The sequence below is a fragment of the Nannobrachium achirus genome (assembly GCF_963921795.1).
Source record: "Nannobrachium achirus genome assembly, chromosome: 6".
In the NCBI taxonomy this organism is placed as follows: domain Eukaryota; kingdom Metazoa; phylum Chordata; class Actinopteri; order Myctophiformes; family Myctophidae; genus Nannobrachium; species Nannobrachium achirus.
Genome location: NC_137815.1, coordinates 74,808,558 through 74,832,695, shown reverse-complemented (window position 1 = coordinate 74,832,695; position 24,138 = coordinate 74,808,558). Strand labels below are relative to the sequence as shown.

General features: G+C 44.2%; 1 protein-coding gene across 1 annotated transcript in view; it reads left to right on the top strand.

Moving 5' to 3' along the window:
• LOC308286491 (matrix metalloproteinase-24-like) overlaps positions 1-24,138 on the top strand; it is a gene marked incomplete at its 3' end in the record, with an annotated part of 133,698 nt that overhangs the window by 68,770 nt on the left and 40,790 nt on the right. Inside the window, 2 exon segments of the mRNA XM_080727530.1 lie at positions 660-759; positions 1,800-2,004. Of these exon segments, the coding sequence (XP_080583656.1) occupies positions 660-759; positions 1,800-2,004 (305 nt within the window).

Below are 24,138 nucleotides of genomic sequence, written 5' to 3'. Positions count from 1 at the left end.
TTCTTCGGCCGCCAGCAACAAAGGGTTAATGGTTTTTGTCCAGATCACATGGCACCGCTGCTTTGACTGTGATTGGCTGGGGGAGGCTGGGTCTTTCCTGCTGGGTCTTCCCTTGTGTAAGCGATCTAGTCACACGATTGGTCCAGCGTGGGTCACATGACACAGTCTAAGATGGCCACTAGCACTAGACAGAGTGAAGAACATGAAAACATGTATTTTTTGCCATGTTTTGGCTGTAAAAGTCTGTTTTAGAGAAAATGGAGATTTCTTTTTGGGGATATAATGCATTCTCTATGGCCGGGCTTCACTTCACATGCACGCCCAATGTGCATTGTAATCGAATCGTGGACTTTTACCGATTCACACGCCCTGAAAACATCCATTATTACACCGGAGCGACGTACTGTAAGTAATCAATGTAAAATCATTAATTATGATAAAATTACAACTCTTTCAACTCGGGCCGTGGCATGAGTAGACACCGGGCCCAGCTCGTGCAACTCGGGCCGGGGCAGTCATTGTGTTAAGTATATATAATATGAACTAAATTGGAAAGAAGTGGTTTTAATATCTCAAATCTCTCTCTCTCTCTCTCTCTCTCTCTCTCTCTCTCTCTCTCTCTCTCTCTCTCTCTCTCTCTCTCTCTCTCTCTTCCACAGTATATCTAACTACACTCCTAAGGTTGGTGAGAAGGACACTCAGAAGGCCATCCGACAAGCCTTCAACGTGTGGCAGGCCGTCACGCCACTCACCTTCCAGGTATCTGTCTGTCAATCACTGTCTGTCTGTCAATCAACTCATCACTGTCTATCTGTCTGTCATTTAACTCATCACTGTCTGTCTGTCTGTCTGTCTGTCTGTCTGTCATTTAACCCATCACTGTCTATCTGTCTGTCATTTAACTCATCACTGTCTGTCTGTCAATCAACTCATCACTGTCTGTCTGTCTGTCATTTAACTCATCACTGTCTGTCTGTCTGTCATTTAACCCATCACTGTCTGTCTGTCTGTCTGTCATTTAACCCATCACTGTCTGTCTGTCTGTCTGTCTGTCATTTAACCCATCGCTGTCTGTCTGTCATTTAACCCATCACTGTCTGTCTGTCTGTCATTTAACCCATCACTGTCTGTCTGTCTGTCATTTAACTCATCGCTGTCTGTCTGTCTGTCTGTCATTTAACTCATCACTGTCTGTCTGTCTGTCATTTAACTCATCACTGTCTGTCTGTCTGTCATTTAACTCATCACTGTCTGTCTGTCATTTAACTCATCACTGTCTGTCTGTCATTTAACTCATCACTGTCTGTCATTTAACTCATCACTGTCTGTCTGTCATTTAACTCATCGCTGTCTGTCTGTCATTTAACTCATCGCTGTCTGTCTGTCATTTAACTCATCACTGTCTGTCTGACAGGGTTAGACCTCCTCCATCATACTCGGTTAGGGTTAGGGTTAGGGTTACCTAACCCTAACCCTCCTCCATCATACTGCAGCGTCAGACTAAAGTATCAAAAGTAGCAGATCTACAAGCTTGAAACGAGCTTGAAGATCTGCTCCCCTCCCCTCCCCTCCTCTCCTCTCCTCTCCTCTCCTCTCCTCTCCTCTCCTCTCCTCTCCTCTTCTCTCCTCCCCTCCCCTCCCCTCCCCTCCTCTCCTCTCCTCTCCTCCCCTCTCCCCCCCGCCCACCCCCCCCCCAGGAGGTCCCGTACTCTGACATCAAGAACGAGGGCAAGGAGGCTGACATTATGATCTAACCCTAACCCTAACCCTAACCCTCCCCTCTCCTCTCCTCCAATCAGGAGGTCCCGTACTCGGACATAAAGAACGAGGGCAAGGAGGCTGACATCATGATCTTCTTCGCCTCTGGTTTCCATGGCGACAGCTCTCCGTTCGACGGGGAGGGGGGCTTCCTGGCCCACGCCTACTTCCCCGGCCCGGGCATCGGAGGAGACACGCACTTCGACTCGGACGAACCCTGGACGCTCGGCAACGCCAACCACGACGGTAAACAGTTTACCTTAACCCTAACCCTAACGTTAACCCCTAAACCCTAACCCTAACCCTAACCCTAACCCTTAACCCTAACCCTTAACCCTAACCCTAACCCTTAACCCTAACCCTAACCCTAACCCTAACCCTGGACGCTGGGCAACGCCAACCACGACGGTCAGACACCTTTACTGTTTTTACCTTCTCATTCTGCTGCTCTGACACCAACGTGTCGAACGCCCTGAAAACATCCATTATTACACGTCTTTCTGTCTAGGACACCAACGTGTCGAATGCCCTGAAAACATCCATTATTACACGTCTTTCTGTCTAGGACACCAACGTGTCGAACGCCCTGAAAACATCCATTATTACACGTCTTTCTGTCTAGGACACCAACGTGTCGAATGCCCTGAAAACATCCATTATTACACGTCGTTCTGTCTAGGACACCAACGTGTCGAACGCCCTGAAAACATCCATTATTACACGTCTTTCTGTCTAGGACACCAACGTGTCGAACGCCCTGAAAACATCCATTATTACACGTCTTTCTGTCTAGGACACCAACGTGTCGAACGCCCTGAAAACATCCATTATTACACGTCTTTCTGTCTAGGACACCAACGTGTCGAACGCCCTGAAAACATCCATTATTACACGTCTTTCTGTCTAGGACACCAACGTGTCGAACGCCCTGAAAACATCCATTATTACACGTCTTTCTGTCTAGGACACCAACGTGTCGAACGCCCTGAAAACATCCATTATTACACGTCTTTCTGTCTAGGACACCAACGTGTCGAACGCCCTGAAAACATCCATTATTACACGTCTTTCTGTCTAGGACACCAACGTGTCGAACGCCCTGAAAACATCCATTATTACACGTCTTTCTGTCTAGGACACCAACGTGTCGAACGCCCTGAAAACATCCATTATTACACGTCTTTCTGTCTAGGCCACCAACGTGTCGAACGCCCTGAAAACATCCATTATTACACGTCTTTCTGTCTAGGACACCAACGTGTCGAACGCCCTGAAAACATCCATTATTACACGTCTTTCTGTCTAGGACACCAACGTGTCGAACGCCCTGAAAACATCCATTATTACACGTCTTTCTGTCTAGGCCTGGGACAAAATATCGATATTTCGATATACCGCGGTATTATCTCCCGCGATAATTATGGATATGTTGCCGGCAAATATCGAGTTTTCATAACACCAGGGATTTCCCATTTAACCTACTGTATGGTGTAGTACTATGGTGCAATACGGCCAGCCGCCTGCACTGTTTGTAGTGGGGGCGCTAGTGAGATAAATGAGAGTAGATCGGCCGGATTATGCAACAGTGAGGAAGAGAGAAGAACGTTGCGCTGTTGTTCTCTCACTCTGAGTCTGACGGTCAGAGAGAGAGGGAGTTAACGTTAACCCCTAACCCTAACCCTAAGAGAGAGAGGGAGAGAGGAGGAATGGAGAGGAGAGGAGAGGAGAGAGAGAGAGAGAGAGAGAGAGAGAGAGAGAGAGAGAGAGAGAGAGAGAGAGAGAGAGAGGGAGAGAGGAGGAATGGAGAGGAGGATACATTGCATCTTGTCTTCAGTTTACAACAAGGTGAAGTTAATTTGAGCAACACATACAGCTCTGTCTGTGTTTAGTGGACACACACACATAGACTACTGTACACATGCAGCCACCATTACAATATACAAACACACACAATTACACACACACACCCACGTTAATATGAATGGAAGTCATACAGACACACACACACGCACGCACGCACGCACGCACACACACACACACATACCACACACGCACACAGAAACACAACCATGTTCCCCCTTTGCCTCGATCTCCCTATTTTCTTTTTTGTATTTATTCAGACATCCTCACCACTGATATGGATTTAATTTCATTTCATTTCATTGTATTATTATCAAAGCAATAAGAACATGAAACAAATTGGTTATACTTGCAAAGCACTGTCACTATTAAGAAATCATTTTCCTCCATGTAATTGGCACAATCCTATAGCCTGTTTTAGAGAGGCTATTTTAAAGGTTCCAGGCACTATGCATGTACATTTTTTACATGGGGGAGCTGGCTCTTTTAGGGCGGGGGCGAATGAATTTTGGCAGCAAACAATAATGAATAGTACTAATAGTACTAATATGACAAACGTGATTCACTCCCACCTATAGGGTATGGATAACTGAACAGAGCAGATCATTGGTAGAGGACTCTAGGTGAACAGGTAGGGTTTTGGGTTAGGGTTAGATAGGTGAACAGAGAGGGTTTTTGTGGGGCTGAAGATGCTTTCCAGCATAAAAAGTATGTTTTATAGCATGGTTTACATAGAAATCAATCAATTGTCTTTCACATATTCATATATATTTTATCTATTTATTCCTAAAATATTTTTCATCACAATTGGGTCTGTGAGGTGGGGGGGCTTATGGGGTGCTAAGCCTTCACCGAGGGGGGCTAAAGCCCCCTCTAGCCCCCCCTGGAGCAGCCCTTGCTGTCGAGGTCCAGACCACTGGACACGTCTAAGCAAGCCGTTTGAGGTACTGCAGTTGGGGCTTCTATTCATGAACCTCATGAACGCGCATCTAGGCTTCTTTGTATTGACGCGCGTTCATAGCGGAAGTGCTCGTTCATGAATTAGAGCCCCAGCGCGTCCATGAACACAAACTATGACGCAAAATGCGTCACAGAAGCAAAATAGAAGCCCCACCACGTCACGTTTCAGGGGCGTCTCAAACGCGGAAGTACGCTTCATGCGCTGGGTGAGCAACTCAATGCAAGTGGACGGGCGGGGATATCCGTCATATTTTGAATAATTTAGATTTGAGGCTAAATACACATCATTTTGGGGGTCCTTGACATGAAAACGATTGAGAACGATGTACCCTACACATCCACGGACCTTTAAGGTATACGGTAACTCTGAGAGTGTGGAACCAAGTGGACCCGTTACGGTACAGCCTAGTAAAGCAGTTCTGTCTGCAGTAAAGCAGTTCTGTCTGCAGTAAAGCAGTTCAGTATGAAGGTCTGCAGTAAAGTGAGTTGTTGCAGTAAAGTGAGTTGCTGCAGTAAAGTGAGTTGTTGCAGTAAAGTGAGTTGCTGCAGTAAAGTGAGTTGTTGCAGTAAAGTGAGTTGCTGCAGTAAAGCCAAGAGGGCGATAGCAAGAGGGTGCAAAAGACCTGTACTTCCCGTTTCTGTGTGACGTAGGTAGATACCTTTTTAGGAGGCGGAAGCATGTTTGGAGTCTATTAATTTACAATGGGAGAGCTAACGTGAACACAGAGCAAAATAATAGTTCAGAAGCTATAGTCACTGAACTAAATATTGGACCGGATCATCACAAGCCACATAATATTAACAAAATTGTCATACTAAAGTGGCTTTTTTCAGCGACACAACTGAGAAAATCAACTTTAATATTGCTCTTAGCTGTCCCAGCAACACACTCTCGCGGGATCTATAGCACCAGTAAACAGGACGTGCGCGAGATTTGCCGTCAGAGCTGGCGCCCACTTAGGAGTCTATTTGTAGGATTTGTGTACCATGTCGCGCTCTAGTGGATCCAATGAGGATCTTCATTAATTAAATATCTTTGAGTAAAGTGAGTTGCTGCAGTAAAGTGAGTTGCTGCAGTAAAGTGAGTTGTTGCAGTAAAGTGAGTTGTTGCAGTAAAGTGAGTTGCTGCAGTAAAGTGAGTTGCTGCAGTAAAGCAAAGATATTTAATTAATGAAGATCCTCACTCCAACCTAAAAGCTCCTAAACCTCTAAATGTCTAATCTAACTCTGAACCCCAACGTGAATCTTTTAATCTGAATCTAAACACAATTTATAAAAAACAACAAAAACAACCATTTATCTTACGAGGAGCTGCAGGAAAATCATCCTCAGAATGTATTTATCAATTCTACTAATATTATATTATTACTTTAATAATATACTAGTGGAGTACATTTGGTCCTCACAATTATAGTAACACACACACACGCACGCACACACGCACGCGCACAAACACACACAAACACACACAAACACGCACGCACGCACGCACGCACGCACGCACGCACGCACGCACGCACGCACGCACGCACGCACGCACGCACGCACGCACGCACGCACGCACACACACACACACACACACACACACAGTGTGAGTCTAGATGGATGACTCCCTGATCAGTGATCAATACCTGACCGTATCAACCAATCAGCACAACCTCTGGACTGCTGAGTGTGCAGCAGGAAGGAGCTCTGTGTGTGTGTGTGTGTGTGTGTGTGTGTGTGTGTGTGTGTGTGTGTGTGTGTGTGTTGTGTGTGTGTGTGTGTGTGTGTGTGTGTGTGTGTGTGTGTGTGTGTGTGTGTGTGTGTGTGTGTGTGTGTGTGTGTGTGTGTGTGTGTGTGTGTGTGTGTGTGTGTGTGTGTGTGTGCACGCGCGCATGCATTTGTGTGTGTGTGTGTGTGTGTGTGTGTGTGTGTGTGTGTGTGTGCATTTGTGTGTGTGTGTGTACATTTGTGTGTGTGTGTGTGTGTGAGTGAGTGAGTGAGTGAGTGAGTGAGTGAGTGAGTGAGTGAGTGAGTGAGTGAGTGAGTGAGTGAGTGAGTGAGTGAGTCGCATCTGTCTGCAGACCAAAGATTAGGGGCGGATTGTGATGGGGGATGCTATTGGATAGTATGAGAATGAATCAATCCGCCCCCTGGAATCTCAATCCACCCCCTATGACGTTGCACGGACGAGTCCAGCTGGACTTAGAAGAAAAAGTGGTCCCCAGGCCGGTTTTTGGGGCCTGGGGCCGGCCCTGGGGGTCCGCGGGGGTCCCTGGTGGTGGTCCCCGGGCGGCGGTGCTCGGAGGCCCGCCAGGGACTTCCGGGGACCACCAGCGGTGGTCCCTGGAGGTCGCCAGGCCCGGTTTTCGGGGCCTGGCGTCGGCCCTGGGGGTCCGCGGGGGTCCGCGATGGCACCATCGTGTGCGGGGCGGCGAGCCGGTTCCAACGGTACCAGGCTCGAGCGCGAGGCCCAAAGGGCGGTAGAATAGGAGCCTAAAGCGTTTGGCGAGCTTGGGTATCCGCTATGGATTTTTTTTTTTTTCGGGCTCCAGGGGGTCCGTGGGTGGTCCCTCGGCCAAGGCCGAGGCCCCCAGGTCGGCCTCGAGCAGTGAGGGGCCGGCCCCTGGGCCCTGGAGCTCCGAGCTCCAGGCTCCCAGGCTCTCTCCCCCCTTCCTTCCTTTGTAAAACTCTCCTGAGCAAAGTGGGAACTTTAGTCAGGTCCACTATGTATTTGTGTTGGATTTTTTTGGAGATTAGTAAAACTATACATTTCTGGAATCTTCAGACCATGGGGAATCCAAAAATCTTTGTTTGCATTTGCACAGACACCTGCAAAGCTGCCATTTTGGACGTTCAAAATGGCCGACATAAAATACATAATTTGTGCTTTCTTGGCTTCTAGACAACCTAGAAACTTAATTAAACATGCCAATCCTATGTTTTCTGGGTCAAGGAATCGACTGAGTAAATGATGGGTGTAAAATGTTCCGGACCCCCACCCCCTTTCTTGGGGTTATCTATTTTGGGACCTCCCAGAACTGTACGCTATAGCCAGTTAATGTCTTTTTCATAATATTAGAGTTTTGTAGGTTTTAAAACATCCTGAGTTGATTCATTAGACTTTTAAAGCAGCCAGAATAACCGTTCTGACTTTTGGTTGGGATCTTTCCTCACCTGGGACCCCCTAGACAGACCCATGAGCCTATCACAGTAATCGCTCTGCTCCTGCTCCAGAACAGTGTTAAATTAGATCATAATTGAAGCATAAAAGTTGTTGTAGCTGGGCTCTGAAAACAAAAATGAGAAAGCAAAATACCAGAGGTCTTCCTCAGGGGGTCCGGAACCCTTGGGGGGTCCTCATAGTTACTACAGGGGGCCCACCAAATCTTAATGGGAAAGGATTTTCTTTTTTATGTATGTTTTTATGTATCCTGGGTTCATGTATTGTACTTCGATGATTTATTAGTATTCTCAGTATTATTTATACGTTTTTTGTGTTAGACAGTTATGGTTGACAGGTGTTACTGCAGGGATTAAGGTATTGCAACTTCTCACTTTGGGTGTGCAGACTAACGTGTCCATTTATTGCACTGCACTCACACTGACAAAACACACACACACACACACACACACACACACACACACACACACACACACACACACACACACACACACACACACACACACACACACACCTCTTTGTTAATCGTCACCCCAAAACCCTCACCCTATCCTCTTAAAGAGCTCATGGTCAATTATGCCCAAAGAGATTCACTAAAATACTGTACATGTCCTCCATAATTTGCAAGACATATGTGTTGACAGTCTCCACCATAGCATTTGCAGGGAGGAGTGCAACCTGCTTTGCAGCCAAATGCGATGGGCTCAAGTACTGCCTTTGGAGCAGGGAGGGCAAGACACCTGACTGGAACATTCCCTCCACTCTAAATGCCATCTATTTTCTTCGATTGATCGAAGCTTGGGGCAATTTGTCAGGTATGACAAAGTAGGCATCATAATACGATACCTTCATCAAGGGACATGATTTTGTGGAAGTGCACACACACATATTCAAGCAAGTTCAAGTTATTGGATGTCACAAATGTCAAGGGTTCCTTGGCCTACATGATTTTTCTGGTGCTGGCTGGGGAAGAGAATTTTGTTGGAATCTCCAAAAAGTCATGGGTCAATGCTTACTTGAAGCCTGGTGATGATGACCAAGTCATTAACCACTTCAAGGACCTTAAAGGGTTCCATTCCTCCTGAGCTTCTTATTATTGGTGAGCTTCCATCAACATTGCAGTCATTAGAGCATTTTGCATGCCATGTTTACAGTTCAAAAGGTCCAACAACCCTGCGATTACTCAGATGGGAACTATTTCTGTCAAAGAACTGAGGGTGAGATGCTACCTCCAACTCGTGCTGCACTGCTACCACATCCGTGCCAACTACGTCACAATGCAGGATAAATCATACCTGACAAATTGCCCTGAGCTTCCACCAATCGAAGAAAATAGATGGAATTCAGAGAGTGAAGGGTATGTTCCAGTCAGGTGTCTTGCCCTCCCTGCTCCAAAGGCAGTACTTGAGCTCATCAAATATGGCTGCAAGGGACGGTGCAGCTGCTCAAGTAACCTGCCTTTCACTCCATGGTGGAGACTGTGTCAACACTATTAGGTTGGACATTAAATATGACAATGATGAAGACAATAGATCCTGCATGTCTGAAATGACTGCATTGTAGTGAATCTTTTTGGGCATAATTGACCATGGGCTCTTTAAGAGGACAGGGTGAGGGTTTTGGGGTGACAATAACAAAGAGGTGTGTATGTGTGTGTGTTGTGTTGTCAGTGTGAGTGCAGTGCAATAAATGGACACGTTAGTCTGCACAAGTGAGAAGTTGCAATACTTTCAGTATGTCAAATTCTGGGTCTGGCCCTTGCCCTTCCCCTGTTCTACCACACTTTGCTCGCACCCTCCCCTCCTGTGAACCTGATTGTCAATCTGAACTCCTCCCGGCTTCACAGCTGTGAGCTGTTGCCGGATGACTACCTAGTTGTCCTTTTATGGTTCCCCTGGCATCACAGGGATCTCCATATATGGGCATAAAGGGGATTTGGTTCCCCTGACATCACAGTGATGTCAGAGCGGGATGCCAGAGTGTGAAAGTTAATCAACAAAAAAGCGTTACCCGTCCAGACAGACAGATAGATAGGGTCAAGATGTGACGGTTCTGATAGTAAACTGTGACCTATGGTCGCAAACTGCGACCTATGGCCGCAATAAACCCAGGATACATAAAAACATTCAAAGTTTCAGTTTCAAATGTGAAAAAAAACTAGACCAGGTCAACCTGGTTGTGCCAGACCCCCTGTCTGTCATCATCATTTATGACATCATGCCTTTTGTAGGCATGTCATCATCATGTCATCATCATATATACCCTTTATATAGAAAACCCGGACAGACATTTGCTTATGTAGGCCTACCCATTTCATGGGTCTGGCAAAGATCCCATCAAGATTGGCGGGCCCCCTGTAGTAACTCTGAGGACCCAGCAGGGGTCCCGGACCCCCTGTGGAAGACCCCTGGTATTTGCTACTACTCATTTTTGTTTTCAGAGCCCAGCTACAACAACTTTTATGCTTCAATTATGATCTAATTTAACATTGTTCTGGAGCAGTAGCAGAGCGATTACTGAGACAGACCCCTAGACAGGGGTCTGTCTAGGGGGTCCCAGGTGAGGAAAGACCCCAACCAAAAGTCAGAAAGGTTATTCTGGCTGCTTTAAAAGTCTAATAAATGAACTCGGGATGTTTTAAAACAAAACAACTCTAATATTATGAAAATCGGATATTAACTGGTTAGAGTACTGTTCTGGGAGGTCCCAAAATAGATAACCCCCAGAAAGGGGTGGGGGTCCAGAACATTTTACATCCATAATTCATTCATTCGATTCCTTGACCCAGAAAACATAGGATTAGCATGTTTAATTACGTTTCTAGGTTGTCTAGAAGCCAAGATAGCACAAATTGTGTATTTTATGTCGGCCATTTTGAACGTCCAAAATGGAGGCTTTGCAGGTGTCTGTGCAAATGCAAACAAAGATTTTTGGATTCCCCATGCTCTGAAGATTCCAAAAATGTATAGTTTTACAAATCTCCAAAAAAATCCAACGAATAAACCTTTATTAACACAGCGAACCTGACTACTTCCTCCATCACGGAGGTATAGAGGCCGGCTCTGGGTGGAAAGTGGCCGAGGAGGGAGCCCCGAGTCGGGCTAGAGGGTGTGGAGAGTCGGCCCTGGTGCTCTGGAGGTACCAGAGCCTGGGCAAATCTCCCCTGCCCCTGTCCTTTGAAAAATCCTCCCGCACAAAGTGAGCACACCCTCCATCACGGAGGTGAAGAGGGTGGTGCTGGGTGGAAAGTGGCCCAGATGGGTGTCTTAACTCGGGTTTGGGGTGGGGAGGGTGGTCCCTGGTTCTCTTGGGGGTCCGGGGACCCCCTGGGCTCATTGAGATTCCAGGGGGCGGATTGATTCATTCTCATACTATCCAATAGCATCCCCCATCACAATCCGCCCCCTAATCTACTATCCAATAGCATCCCCCATCACAATCCGCCCCCTAATCTTTGGTCTGCAGACAGACCCACTTGGAGTGAGTGAGTGAGTGAGTGAGTGAGTGAGTGAGTGAGTGAGTGAGTGAGTGAGTGCGTGCGTGCGTGCGTGCGTGCGTGCGTGCGTGCGTGCGTGCGTGCGTGCGTGAGTGAGTGAGTGAGTGAGTGAGTGAGTGCGTGCGTGCGTGCGTGTGAAAGCCTGTGTGCGTGTGAACCATTGGAATCCCCGGGCGTACATTCAGTAATTGAAAGATGGGTGGAGGAGATTCAAGCAGACAGCAAAGAAACCCCAAATCTACTGAAACTCATTCCTCCTCTCAACCTTCCAGAAGGCTGTGGAGGTCATTCCATTATGGTGTATATTTATATAGTTATTAACATATATACGCGTGTTCGTGTTTTTGCCACCGTAAGCCTTATATAGACAACGATGTCATTTGACAATGTACTGTAATGTCTCGGGTAGTGTCATGTTGGAACCTGGGGGAAGGTGGTTTTTCAGGGGGAGGGAAGAAGGAGAAAGTGGAGAGAAGGTGGCCCTGTACACACTCATAAGGCAAGAGATATAACAGGCAGGACGCAATTTGTGGACGTATTTTCTTTTGTTTCTTTTTGTAATTTTAATTTTATGCTCTGCATCTGTAACCTGCATCTGAAATGAAAATTGTATTACCGCCGAGAGATGATGTGAAAAAGGGGCTGCCCTTTTCAATGAAAAATGAAAATGAATAAAAATGTGGTCACAAAAAAAAAACATATATATATATGTTATGTTTATAACTATAACATTATAACATGTTTATAACTGTAACATTATAACATGTTTATAACTATAACATTATAACATGTTTATAACTATACCATATAACATGTTTATAGACATTCCATCATTTATAGGCTGACAGGAAAATCAACATGCCTTTTTCATCCTCGGGGGTGCCGTTTGACAGCTCGATATTAACCCTCTAAGGCCCGCATTAAGAAATACTTGAAATAAAAATTTGAAAAAAATCAGATGGTGTTGTAGGAGTCCTATTAAGAGGAAAATGTAATGTTTTTTTCAAAAAAATGTTTTTGTAAGATTTTATAGCCATACATCAAAAATCATAAATCATGCTCTAATTTACGGGGGATATTTTTCACAATAATAACATATGTACATGTTCTAGACATTCTAATGATCACCAAAAAAAATAGTACAGGCATTTTACTTATGTTTTTGTGAGGTATAGCTTCCATGAAAAAGTGAGATGTTGTTCGTCAAAACTCTGGAATTTCAGCGGGTGTGGCGGGTGTGAATGTCAGCCCCTGTGGGGGGTATTTATATGCAAATATTGTGGCCAATGGCATTGTAATACTAAACAATAGAATCCAATGGTGGTGTTTAGGTGGTAGGGGGAGCTAAAATAAAATGATTTAAACCTTTTTTTGGATAAAATACAAACGTTGTAATATTACAACCGTGGGCCTTAGAGGGTTAAAGGAGAATTCCGGTCTAAATGGCTTTCTTACCCTTTTTTTATTTTGTATTTGTCTTCCTAAAACTCGTCCAGGTGTTATCTTATCAAAATAGGCAATATTATCCATTTTGGTCGACCCGCGACCACAGCTCACAACGGGAGCAGCAGGGCTTACACAAATACGCTTATTCCATCACTCCAAAATCTATTCTTTCTCTACTCGTCTGCTGTTTATAAACACACTGTTGAACATGCAGTACAGTGATCCTAGGGCCAGTCTTCTGAATGTCTTGTGAGACAAGATTTAGAACAAAAAAGGTAAGAAAGCCATTTAAACCAGAATTCCCTTTTAACACTTTGCCAGTGAAGCAAAATCGTGAGTGTCGTCGTCTACGCCGAACGAGACATTTGAACGTCAAAATCGCCTGTGTTTATTTATCCCGCTAAAACCGGCTAAACTCTTTAGATTTAGAACAGTGGATAGCTTCATACAATACACACACACCTCTTGCAGAACCACGCTGTAAAGATACATTTTAATATGGATAATAGAGAATATATTTTGCATAACTTCTGACCAATATCTAACATTGTACATTATTAGTTAGTCACAGACAGCATATGGGATAAGGATGGTAGAAAAGAAAAATCTATCATGCCATCCAAAGTCCACAAGGACAAAGATACATGGATGAGATGTTCTACAAAGAGACTTCAGAACAAAGTCGTTCTGTTCTATGGGGAGGACTTTTATGTAACTATGGTTTTATGACTAAACAGAATAGACATCAACGGATGATTCTCTGGGTTAGGGTTAGGGTTAAGGTCCGGGGCCTTGTCTTTGTAATACTTGAAGAAAGTGCCAAGAGTCAAAGTCCAGTCATCACATTGATCACAAGACATAACAAGCACATGGCAATCAAAGGCAAAGGGCATAAGTTATGGCTCAGCCATTGTACCATCTATTCTACAATAAAAGAAAATAGATTGTGGACATCAGTGCGAAGGTTTGACAGATTTTCTCACTCTCTTGGCAACGCGTTGGGCGTTCAAATGGTCAAAGAAAGCCATGCTCTAAGCCGGGGGTAAGTAATGCTGGCAGGACTGGGAGCAGTTGTGGAAGAAGTATGTTTTATTTAATTAAAAGTATAAATACCACAATGTAGAAATACGGTTACAAGTAAAGGTTTGGTATTCAAGTTGACTATAAAAGTGCAAAAGTAGTGGCATCAGAATCTACTTAAAGTACCACAAGTAAAAGTACTCATTATTCAGAATGCCTAACTCCTAAAATGTTAAATTGCAGATCTGTTTTCATTGAAAGCGTGATGTGAAATGACTGATCGTACAGTAAGTTATCGTACAGTAGGTTATCGTACAGTAGGTTATCGTACAGTAGGTTATCGTAGGTCCCGATAGACCGAGACATGATTGATCGTACAGTAGGTTATCGTAGGCCCGATAGACAGAGACATGATTGATCGTACAGTAGGTTATCGTACAGTAGGTTATCGTACAGTAGGTTATCGTAGGTCCCGATAAACAGAGACACACATCAGAATGATTGATCGTAGGTCCCGATAGACAGAGACATGATTGATCGTACAGTAGGTTATCGTAGGCCCTGATAGACAGGGACACATCAGATTACTCACATGATGGATGGAATCAAGTTATTTGTACAAAGCAGAAAAGCTACTGGTTGTTTGGACAGGAATCCAACTTTTATCCAAAACAATAAATAAAGATTCATTCACTTCATGAGCCAAGTTGGACATAAAGTACAAAGGTATTGCTGAGTGCGTTGCTCACAAGGAACAGACAGCACAAAAACAACCACACAAGCGTCTAGATTACATTTTTTTTTTTTTTTTTTTTTTACGATTGTTTACGCACTGAAATAAAAAATACCACACAGTTGGTGAAAACTGACACTGAAGGAGCAAAACCTCAGCCCTGGTCGGCACAATAAGCACAACCTCAGCCTCACCTCCTCGCTAAAACACTGCCAACGCTGGTTTGCTAAACTAACATGATGTCGCTTTCTCTGCCATTTCAAAGCCCTGCCTTTCACAAGGAGATCATTGCAACTCATATCCATATTTAAACTTTCTTTTCTGTAAACTAATGTCCAACTCGATCATACGTTTCGATCTTGTAGATTTACAAAAAAACACACAAAAATACAATTATGGTGGTTTCTGAACGACTACAACGATTTTCAGACAACTTTCAGGATTTGTAGAATCAGGCCTCAGGTCTTCTCCAGGTGTCCCTAGTTTGAGCTATTACTAGTAAGACGCCTCAGGGCGACAATTCTTGGCCATCTGGCCAGTGATGTATATCGGACGAGTTACCCATATATGGACATGCACTGTATATAGTACATCCCTTTTATGCCCATACATGGAGATCCCAGCCTGAACCAGCCGCACAGATATGGGCTGTCTTCCTCCATATATGGGCATTCCCATATGAAGTCCTGTTAGATATGGGCTTAATATTGATGACATCAGGGATCTCCATATATGGGCATAAAAGGGATTCTGTTAGAGTGGTTCCCATGACATCACAACATACAATATATGTTATGCCCATACATGGAGATCCCTATCTGAACCAGCCACACAGATATGGTCCATGTCTTGGCCATCTGGCCAGTGATGCATATAGATGACATAAGGGATCTTCATATATGGGCATAAAAGGGATTCTGGGGAATACCCACATATGGACTTTAACATACCGGTAGGTATGTCACCTGTGATATCACCTGTGATGTCACAGTGATGTATCAAGGGAACCAACCCATAGACTGTAAAAATGTGTACACACTAACCCTAACCCTAACCCTAACCCTACACACACACAGCTTCACGTCTACACGCAGACAAGCTGTGACATTGTTCATGGTGAACTGCGACTTTCGGTCAAATAGCCAATGTACAAGATCCCAATGGTTTGTGATCTTGACAATTTCTTTCTGGTTTTGAAACTTTCTGCAAGTTTAAAACAGGGGCGGCTGATAAGGGACGTCTTCCTTTATTAACCACCCCTGGTTTGTCAAACAACGGAGCAGGGAAGTTAAGTTAATGAGAGGAGATGATTGGAGAGTCCGGTCCCTTCAGGATGACATCACACAGTCAGACACGTTTCTTCAACCAGCATTAAAAATAGCATCGCTGCGTCTCACCGAAGGACGTCTGACGTCTGAGGAAAGTAGCGCAGAAAATGTGCTGGTGCATTAACTGTTAATACTAGGCCTGTCACAAGTATTACATTGCAATTATTTTGAGATAATAATCACAATTATTTTGCACAATCGTCATAATCGTTTCCACATTGAAAAAGGTTCATACTTAAGAGAATAGCAGGAATAGCAGATCTACAAGCTTACAGCATTTGTGTCGTAAGCTTGAAGATCACATATACCATTATTAGATTGTGTTGGTATTTTCTTTGTATATATATTTTTTTTTTATGTCTGCCCTGTGCAATTTGTGATTATAAATTAATCTTAAAAAACAAACAGCATTTTAGATTGTATTGTTGTAGCGCTCAATGAAAAACAAATGCGTTAATCGCAATTATTTGTGTGACAATAATCATCAACTTAAAATTGTAATGGTGACAGCCCTAGTTAATACAGATCACTGCTATATCCTTTTCAGAGGAGCTTATAACTCTCTCCTGCACCTTCTACCGAGAACACTGCCTGCTAGTGGAACTGTATTTACCTCAACCAAGGTTATTATATTATATTTCAGTTTAGTTTTGCTTGGTTTTCAAGTGTGTTTGCTGGTTTAGTTTGTTTATTTATTTTGTGAAAAGTTTGAAATGTGTTAGTTTGCACTACACTTTGGTAGAGGAGGTTTAGGTTGTGATCTTACCTTGTCATGATGGAACTACAGGACAACATATAACTCTGTTACGAGTCATCTCTTCAAGTCTTCCCTTCAAGTCTTCCCTTCAAGTCATCCTTCAAGTCTTCCCTTCAAGTCATCCCTTCAAGTCCTCCCTTCAAGTCATCCTTCAAGTCATCCCTTCAAGTCATTCCTTCAAGTCATCCTTCAAGTCTTCCCTTCAAGTCATCCTTCAAGTCATCCTTCAAGTCATCCTTCAAGTCATTCCTTCAAGTCAAGTCAAGTCACCTTTATTTGTATAGCACATTTAAAAACAACAGCAGTTGAACCAAAGTGCTTTCCATAAAAATAGCATAAAAAGACAACAATGCATAAAAACAACAATGCATAAAAACATAACATATCATAACAACATAGCAGAAACAAAAACAAAACGGAAAACAATAATAACCGACGACAAGATAAAAAAAAAGATCTAAAAACGCTTCCTAAAAACAATGTCATCCTTCAAGTCATCATTCAAGTCATCCCTTCAAGTCATCCTTCAAGTCTTCCCTTCAAGTCATCCCTTCAAGTCATCCTTCAAGTCTTCCCTTCAAGTCATCCCTTCAAGTCATCCTTCAAGTCATCATTCAAGTCATCCCTTCAAGTCATCCTTCAAGTCTTCCCTTCAAGTCATCCCTTCAAGTCATCCTTCAAGTCTTCCCTTCAAGTCATCCCTTCAAGTCATCCTTCAAGTCATCATTCAAGTCATCCATTCAAGTCATCCTTCAAGTCATCATTCAAGTCATCCTTCAAGTCATCCTTCATGTCATCCCTTCAAGTCATCCCTTCAAGTCATCCTTCAAGTCATCCTTCACGTCATCCCTTCATGTCATCCCTTCAAGTCATCCTTCAAGTCATCCTTCATGTCATCCCTTCATGTCATCCCTTCAAGTCATCCTTCAAGTCTTCCCTTCAAGTCATCCCTTCAAGTCATCCCTTCAAGTCATCCTTCATGTCATCCCTTCATGTCATCCCTTCAAGTCATCCTTCAAGTCTTCCCTTCAAGTCATCCCTTCAAGTCATCCTTCATGTCATCCCTTCAAGTCATCCCTTCAAGTCATCCCTTCAAGTCATCCTTCAAGTCATCCCTTCAAGTCTTCCCTTCAAGTCATCCTTCAAGTCATCCCTTCAAGTCATTCCTTCCCAAGGCTATTTACTTACAAGGGGAAAAAACAACAACAACAAACAAAAAAAAAGAAAGATAAAGGTTTCAGAACACCAGTATGAGAAAGGGACACGTTAACCTCTGAGCTGGGCTTTGTTTATGGCAGTAACAGTCCCAGACAGACAGACAGACAGACAGACAGACAGACAGACAGACAGACAGACAGACAGACAGACAGACAGACAGGCAGGCAGGCAGGCAGGCAGGCAGGCCTCAAAGCAATGGCGTAGAAAATCCGTCTCAGCGGGAGGTGCAAGCAGATATGAGGGAGCAGCCATGAGGATACAACAACGACAGACACAACACAGAGAGCAGCACCCACTGGGGCACAGCCTCCTGGGGTGTACAGTATATACAGTATATACAGTATATACAGTATAGTATGTGTGGGTGTGTGGCTTTGTTGCGTGCAGCTGCTGCTGACACAGAGACGGAGACAGAGATGTTATAGAGTTGTAGCGATAGTGATAGTGGCAGTGGCAGTGGTAGTGGGAGCAGCACAGTGGGATCCGGTGATGCCAGACATCACAGACTACATCTCTCTGGTCTCAGCAGGGGTTTAGAAAGTGAACCCGGGGGTGCAGATAGAAGTACAGAAGGGAGTTTATCTCTGCACGCGTGCAGAGTGTGTGTGTTTCGGCTTTAGTCTTGGTTAGAAATGTCAAAGGATTTAAAAATGCTATTCATGAAATCACCGCCTTAAAATGCTGATGTCTTCACAATTATTGCAACCGTAGGTCGCAGTTAACTATGAAAACCGGCACATCTTGTCCACGTACCCGCATATCCGGGTATCTGTGTAGGTCACGCCTGACACTGTGGTTCCCCTGACTCATCACTGTGACATCACAGGTCTATGGGTTTGCTGTGATGTCAGGGGAACCACTATTAACAGAATGGGTTTGCCACTCTGACATCACACTCTGGCTTCACTGTGATGGCACACTAACATAATCCCTTTTATGCCCATATATGGAGATCCCTGATGTCATCAATATTAAGCCCATATCTAACAGGACTTCATATGGGAATGCCCATATATGGAGGCCACATCGGCCACATACCACACTAACAGAATCCAGATATGGCCAAGACAGATGGCCAAGACAGTCCATATCTGTGTGGCTGGTTCTACCGACAGGGATCTCCATGTTTGGGCATGAAAGGGTATGATGTCAGATGTCATAGACATCATAGGACTTTCACATAACGAATAACTGAGTAAGCATTTTTGGGCTCTCACAGCATATCTCCATATACAGTACATGGATCTCCATACATGGGTAACTGGTCCGATATACATCACTGGCCAGATGGCAAAGAATTGGTCGCATGTCACCCTGAGGCGTCTTACTAGTAGTAATACAAACCTGTGTGTGTGTGTGCACGTAAAATAAAACAAAAAACAGCAGATCTAAAGGCTCATTTAGGGTGCGTTCGGAAATGCACACTCAACGCACTGGTGTTAGTAAGGGGAACATAAGAAAATCTGCAAAGTAAATCGTTACCAAGAAATGTCTTCACCAATGTGTTTCTAAAGGTGTGTAATAATATGTACTAAAAGGTTGAAATTCAACTCCCGGGGGAAACCTCATGGAAAAATGATTCATGTTTGTGTCCCATTAACTTTACTATACAGGAAGAAAATACAAAAAATAAATCGTAGCACGCACTGAACGACTCTACTCAGAAGATGGGGTTTAGCAGTGTGGTGCGTTTTCAATCTAATCATTTGATATCGCCATGAATGAACCAATATCGTCCACCATGTATGGTGATGCGTATGGTTGTTAAAATGCCTCGTTGTACCACTAGTAGCGGGTTTAGTGATGTCAGGACCACTTCTAGCTGTCGTCATTTGGATAGTTGGATTGTCTTAGTCAACTCTGATAACCCTGCTGCACGGAATGCGTGGAGAACTGGAACAAAAGAAGCCGCAACGCTCGCAGAAAACTACAAAAGACAAGAAAGAATCTAAGATAAAGAAGCTGCGACGCTCGCAGAAAACTACATAAGACAAGAGAGAATCTAAGATAAAGAAGCTGCGACGCTCGCAGAAAACTACAAAAGACAAGAGAGAATCTAAGATAAAGAAGCTGCGACGCTCGCAGAAAACTACAAAAGACAAGAGAGAATCTAAGATGAAGCGTAGAACATCAAACGCTGACACGAAGCACCAGAGAAACGTTGTGCTCTGAAGCGTCCCCGGTGGAACGCTGCCCCCAGTGGTGGAACGCTGCTGATGATGAGAGCCTGGAACTCTGTGGAAGATCACCTCGTATCTCCAAGTTAAAGCCCTGCTTCATCGTACAAGGCTGTCGCACAAAACTAGTGAAAATAGCAGATCTACAAGCACACAACGCCTCGCACCGCCTCTTAACCCTCGCACCCTAACCCTAACCCTAACCGCGTGTTTTGAATCACTTTTAAAATGATGAATACAAAACAAGCGGTTTTGCACATACAAGGTTTCCACCCGACTGCTACAAGATGACAGAGACAGGGAATGAGATTTCCTTTGTCTGCGTGGGTTATGGGCGTGCGTGCGTGTGCGTGCGCGTGCGTGGGAACGTGTGTGTGTGTGTATGCATGTGTGTGTGTATGCATGTGTGTGTGTGAGAGAGAGAGAGAGAGAGAGAGAGAGAGAGAGAGAAGGACAAGGGAGAAAAAGAAAAATGATAAAGACGAGGGAATAGAAATGAAGGGCGAGGAACATGGAGCAGAGAGACGGAGAGACGGAGATAAAAGTAACTGAGCGAAACGGACAGCGGAAGAAACGACGATGACCCTGAGAGAGAGAGAGAGAGAGAGAGAGAGAGAGAGAGAGAGAGAGAGAGAGAGATCAGAGAGACTACAGTCCATAATGAAAGAGAGAATGGAAGGCCAGATGCAAAGTGACAGACAGATTCCTGGAAGAGAGTGACAGAGTGTGTGTGTGTGTGTGTGTGTGTGTGTGTGTGTGTGTGTGTGTGTGTGTGTGTGTGTGTGTGTGTGTGTGTGTGTGTGTGTGTGTGTGTGTGTGTGAGATATAATATACAGCGCCCCGTTGCCAACAAAGGGCATTTTGGTATTGCGTCTGAAATGGCTTGGAATTAGAGACAGACAGAACATGACATTTCAATATCTGAGTGTTGTTTTAAAGTGGCTGTATTAAACCGTATTATGGACCAATATTTATATAAAATATATATTTTGAAAAGCATGCCTTTATTAATCTTTGGTTACACAATCATCAGGACAAGTCTACAAAATATGTGCATTAGGCATCAAAACGAATACATTAGGTTTAAAAACACATTTTATTTCTCTCGCGGGCACCGCCAGGCGGGAGCTTTGGATGGCGCGTTAGCGGTTATTAAACTGTGTGTGCGACAGGGTTAGGGTTAGGGTTAGAGGATGGCAGACCTCCATGTCCACGAAAACCGCAACTGTCCTTGTAACGAGCACGAGGCTGTCTGTCCGTCCAATAACTTATCAGGGATTTTGAATCAAGCAAATTAAAACTGTTCAGGGTTAGGGTTAGGGTTAGTTAAACTGTTCAGGGTTAAACTTCGGTTAAACTGTTCAGGGTGTTCATACAAGCCTGATTACACCATAAAATGACCAAAAGTTTTTTTCTTTTTTTTTAAGTGAAATATCCCTTTAAGTACATTATTTTCTACTGATGTTGTCCAGCTCTCTCCCCCCCCCCCCCCCCCCTGTGAAATCAGGCAGAGAAACAAATTAATGTTCTAGTTTTAATGAATGTGTTCTAGTTTTCCGCCCACAACATTTGACAGTCAAGTCTTTGGTCTTCTGTTCTTTTGTGTTTTACACCCGAGACAATTTTTGTTCCAGTTCAGGGAAGATACATAAGCCATGTTTCCATAAACTTATTCGAATTAGGGAAGCGAATTATCAGAAATACGCATTAAGTCAAAGCGAATTTAGCATGTTTCCATTTGCGGGTGTCATTCGAATTAGCGACAGTCGCAAGAGTTGATCGGGCTGATTTTTTTCAGACCAAACCTGAGCACTGGACCGTCTGCACGTCTGACTGCTGTAACTCGGTCGCTGTCTAGTAGTGGGAAGAAGGGGTTATCACAACTTATCAGTCATCATCATGGCCCCAAATAACTTTTAAATATATTACAATTGGCGACGAGTCTCTTACGAAATTGGCAAGAGTTCCTAGTCTCAATACATAAAGCTCGGTCGCGTCGCTGCACAGTGCTCATCCTCCAAGTTTCAGCGTCCTCTGGAAGGTCAGGTGGCCGATCTGCAAGCTCACAACGCGGCGCGGAGACATGGATGCGAGCTGCTGTGAGCTTGTAGATTAGGCACTTCAGGCACGCAACACCGTGTGATGAGGAAGGGTTCGCCACCGATGACTCCGGGAGGTGAAAACGGGAGGAATTTACACACGGTCCGTGTCACTCTGTGTGTAACAAACAACCGGTTTGTTTTGTGGGCTAACGCTATACCATGGACGTAGAGCGGCAGGGGAAATGGACCTAAAACGTCATAATCTATTCGCAATTTCGCATTTATTGTCTGACCCGTTTCCATTCACTTATGCGCATTTAGTTTATTCGATAAAGGCTCAAAATCCTCCTCCTCCAAGCGGATAACTTTTTTTGCGGATAATGAAAGTTTATTCGCATTTTGAAGTTAGGGTTAGGGTTCGGGTTCGGGTTCGGGTTAGGGTTAGGGTTAGGGTTAGTGTGTGTTTGGGTTAGGGTTAGGGTTAGTGTGTTTCCACTTAGTTGTGTTAATGTTGTTCTGTTGATGTTGTAGTTGTTTTTTTGCACAGCAGAAGGCTTAGCCTTGTCAGCAGTTCAACCTCCACTGGAAACATCATTACGGAACGACAGTATAATGACTATCAGCTCTGTAATGATCATGATCTCCATGAACATTGTGTTTCTGTTTCCTTTCTGTCTCTGTGTTGTTTTTTCGTACTTTATTTCTTTATTTCATCCTTACACTACCTTGTATTTCTACTCTCACACAGACAGACAGACAGACAGACAGACAGACAGACAGACAGACAGACAGATAGACCAGGGCCGTCGTAAAGATTTTTGGGAGTGTGTGTGTGTGTGTGTGTGTGTGTGTGTGTGTGTGTGTGTGTGTGTGTGTGTGTGTGTGTGTGTGTGTGTGCGCGTCTCTTGCTCAACTAAGGGGTCCTTGAAAACGTTGAAGAGCCCTGCTCTAAATGAACACGTCTGTCTCAGAGATTCCGTTAGCCGGTATTTACCGGCCATTGACCGGTAAAATGTTTAATTGGCCGGTAATTATAAAGTCCACCGGCCACCGTGGCCGGCTGGGAAAATGCCTCTTAGGCTATTTTATCATGTAATCTTATTATTCACATAATTATTTGTCTAAAGTAGTAAAGCTACAACCATTAAAACCTATCATAATTTTAAATTTGTATCATGTTCTGTCTTCTGTGAGTCTGACGACAGCGGAGCTCACCGCCACTGCAGCTGCTTCATGCTGCGCTGTAAGAGGTGGGACGTTCGCTAACGAATCGAGTCTTTTGAACGGCTCTTTGAAATGAACGATATGATTCGGTTCACAGTAGGGAGCCGTTCCTGAACAGTGGTGGGAAAGGTACGCCAGTCTTTTGAACGGCTCTTTGAAAGGAACGGATCCCAGAGATCCGGCTTACTTCAAAGAGCCATAAATCCCATCTCTATGCGCTGTGCGCACGCATTGGAAATATCAGAGCTTCAAGCTCACAACAAGTCGAAACGCGCTGCGCTGTGAGCTTGTATGTCTGCTATTTTAGACGCACACGGCCTTACGGAGAAGCATCACGTTTCACAGCTGACAGTTCCAGCACCTTGTAACAATCAGCGCTATACAGCGTGGTTTTAGTGTTATAATCAGAACAGAACTGGGGTTCTTCTAAGGTAATCTAGACCAAGCTGGACCCAGTAGACGATAATAAAAAAGGGACCCGAACTCTGTGGAATCATGGATATTATACAAGCACGCACATGACTTTCTGATCGCATGGATGTGATCCCATCGTGGTCAAAGCAACAGAGGCAAGTCAAGTTAGTAACCTTCCTTGCACCAACATAACATTAACAAAACAAAACAAATGTTGTGTGTTTGCATATTAAGGTTTAATGAGACGTGAAGCCAAAATCATATACAATTAACTTATTCATTTGTAGGCCACTGTGTGGCAGGGCGCGCAAACGGTTTGCTTGAGTTGCGCGCCCACTTTAACCTATTCACTTCTTTTTTGGCAAGCGATACTTCTACATAAGTAGATAATTAGGATATTATTTTGTTAACTCAGGAACAGATTGCAATTGCATCTGTGATAAAGAGGAAGGAAGCCCAGCGCTAACATAACATGGTGTAATTATCAGTTGGGTGCACCATGCACATACAGTATCTCATCTGCAAACACGAATGTGACG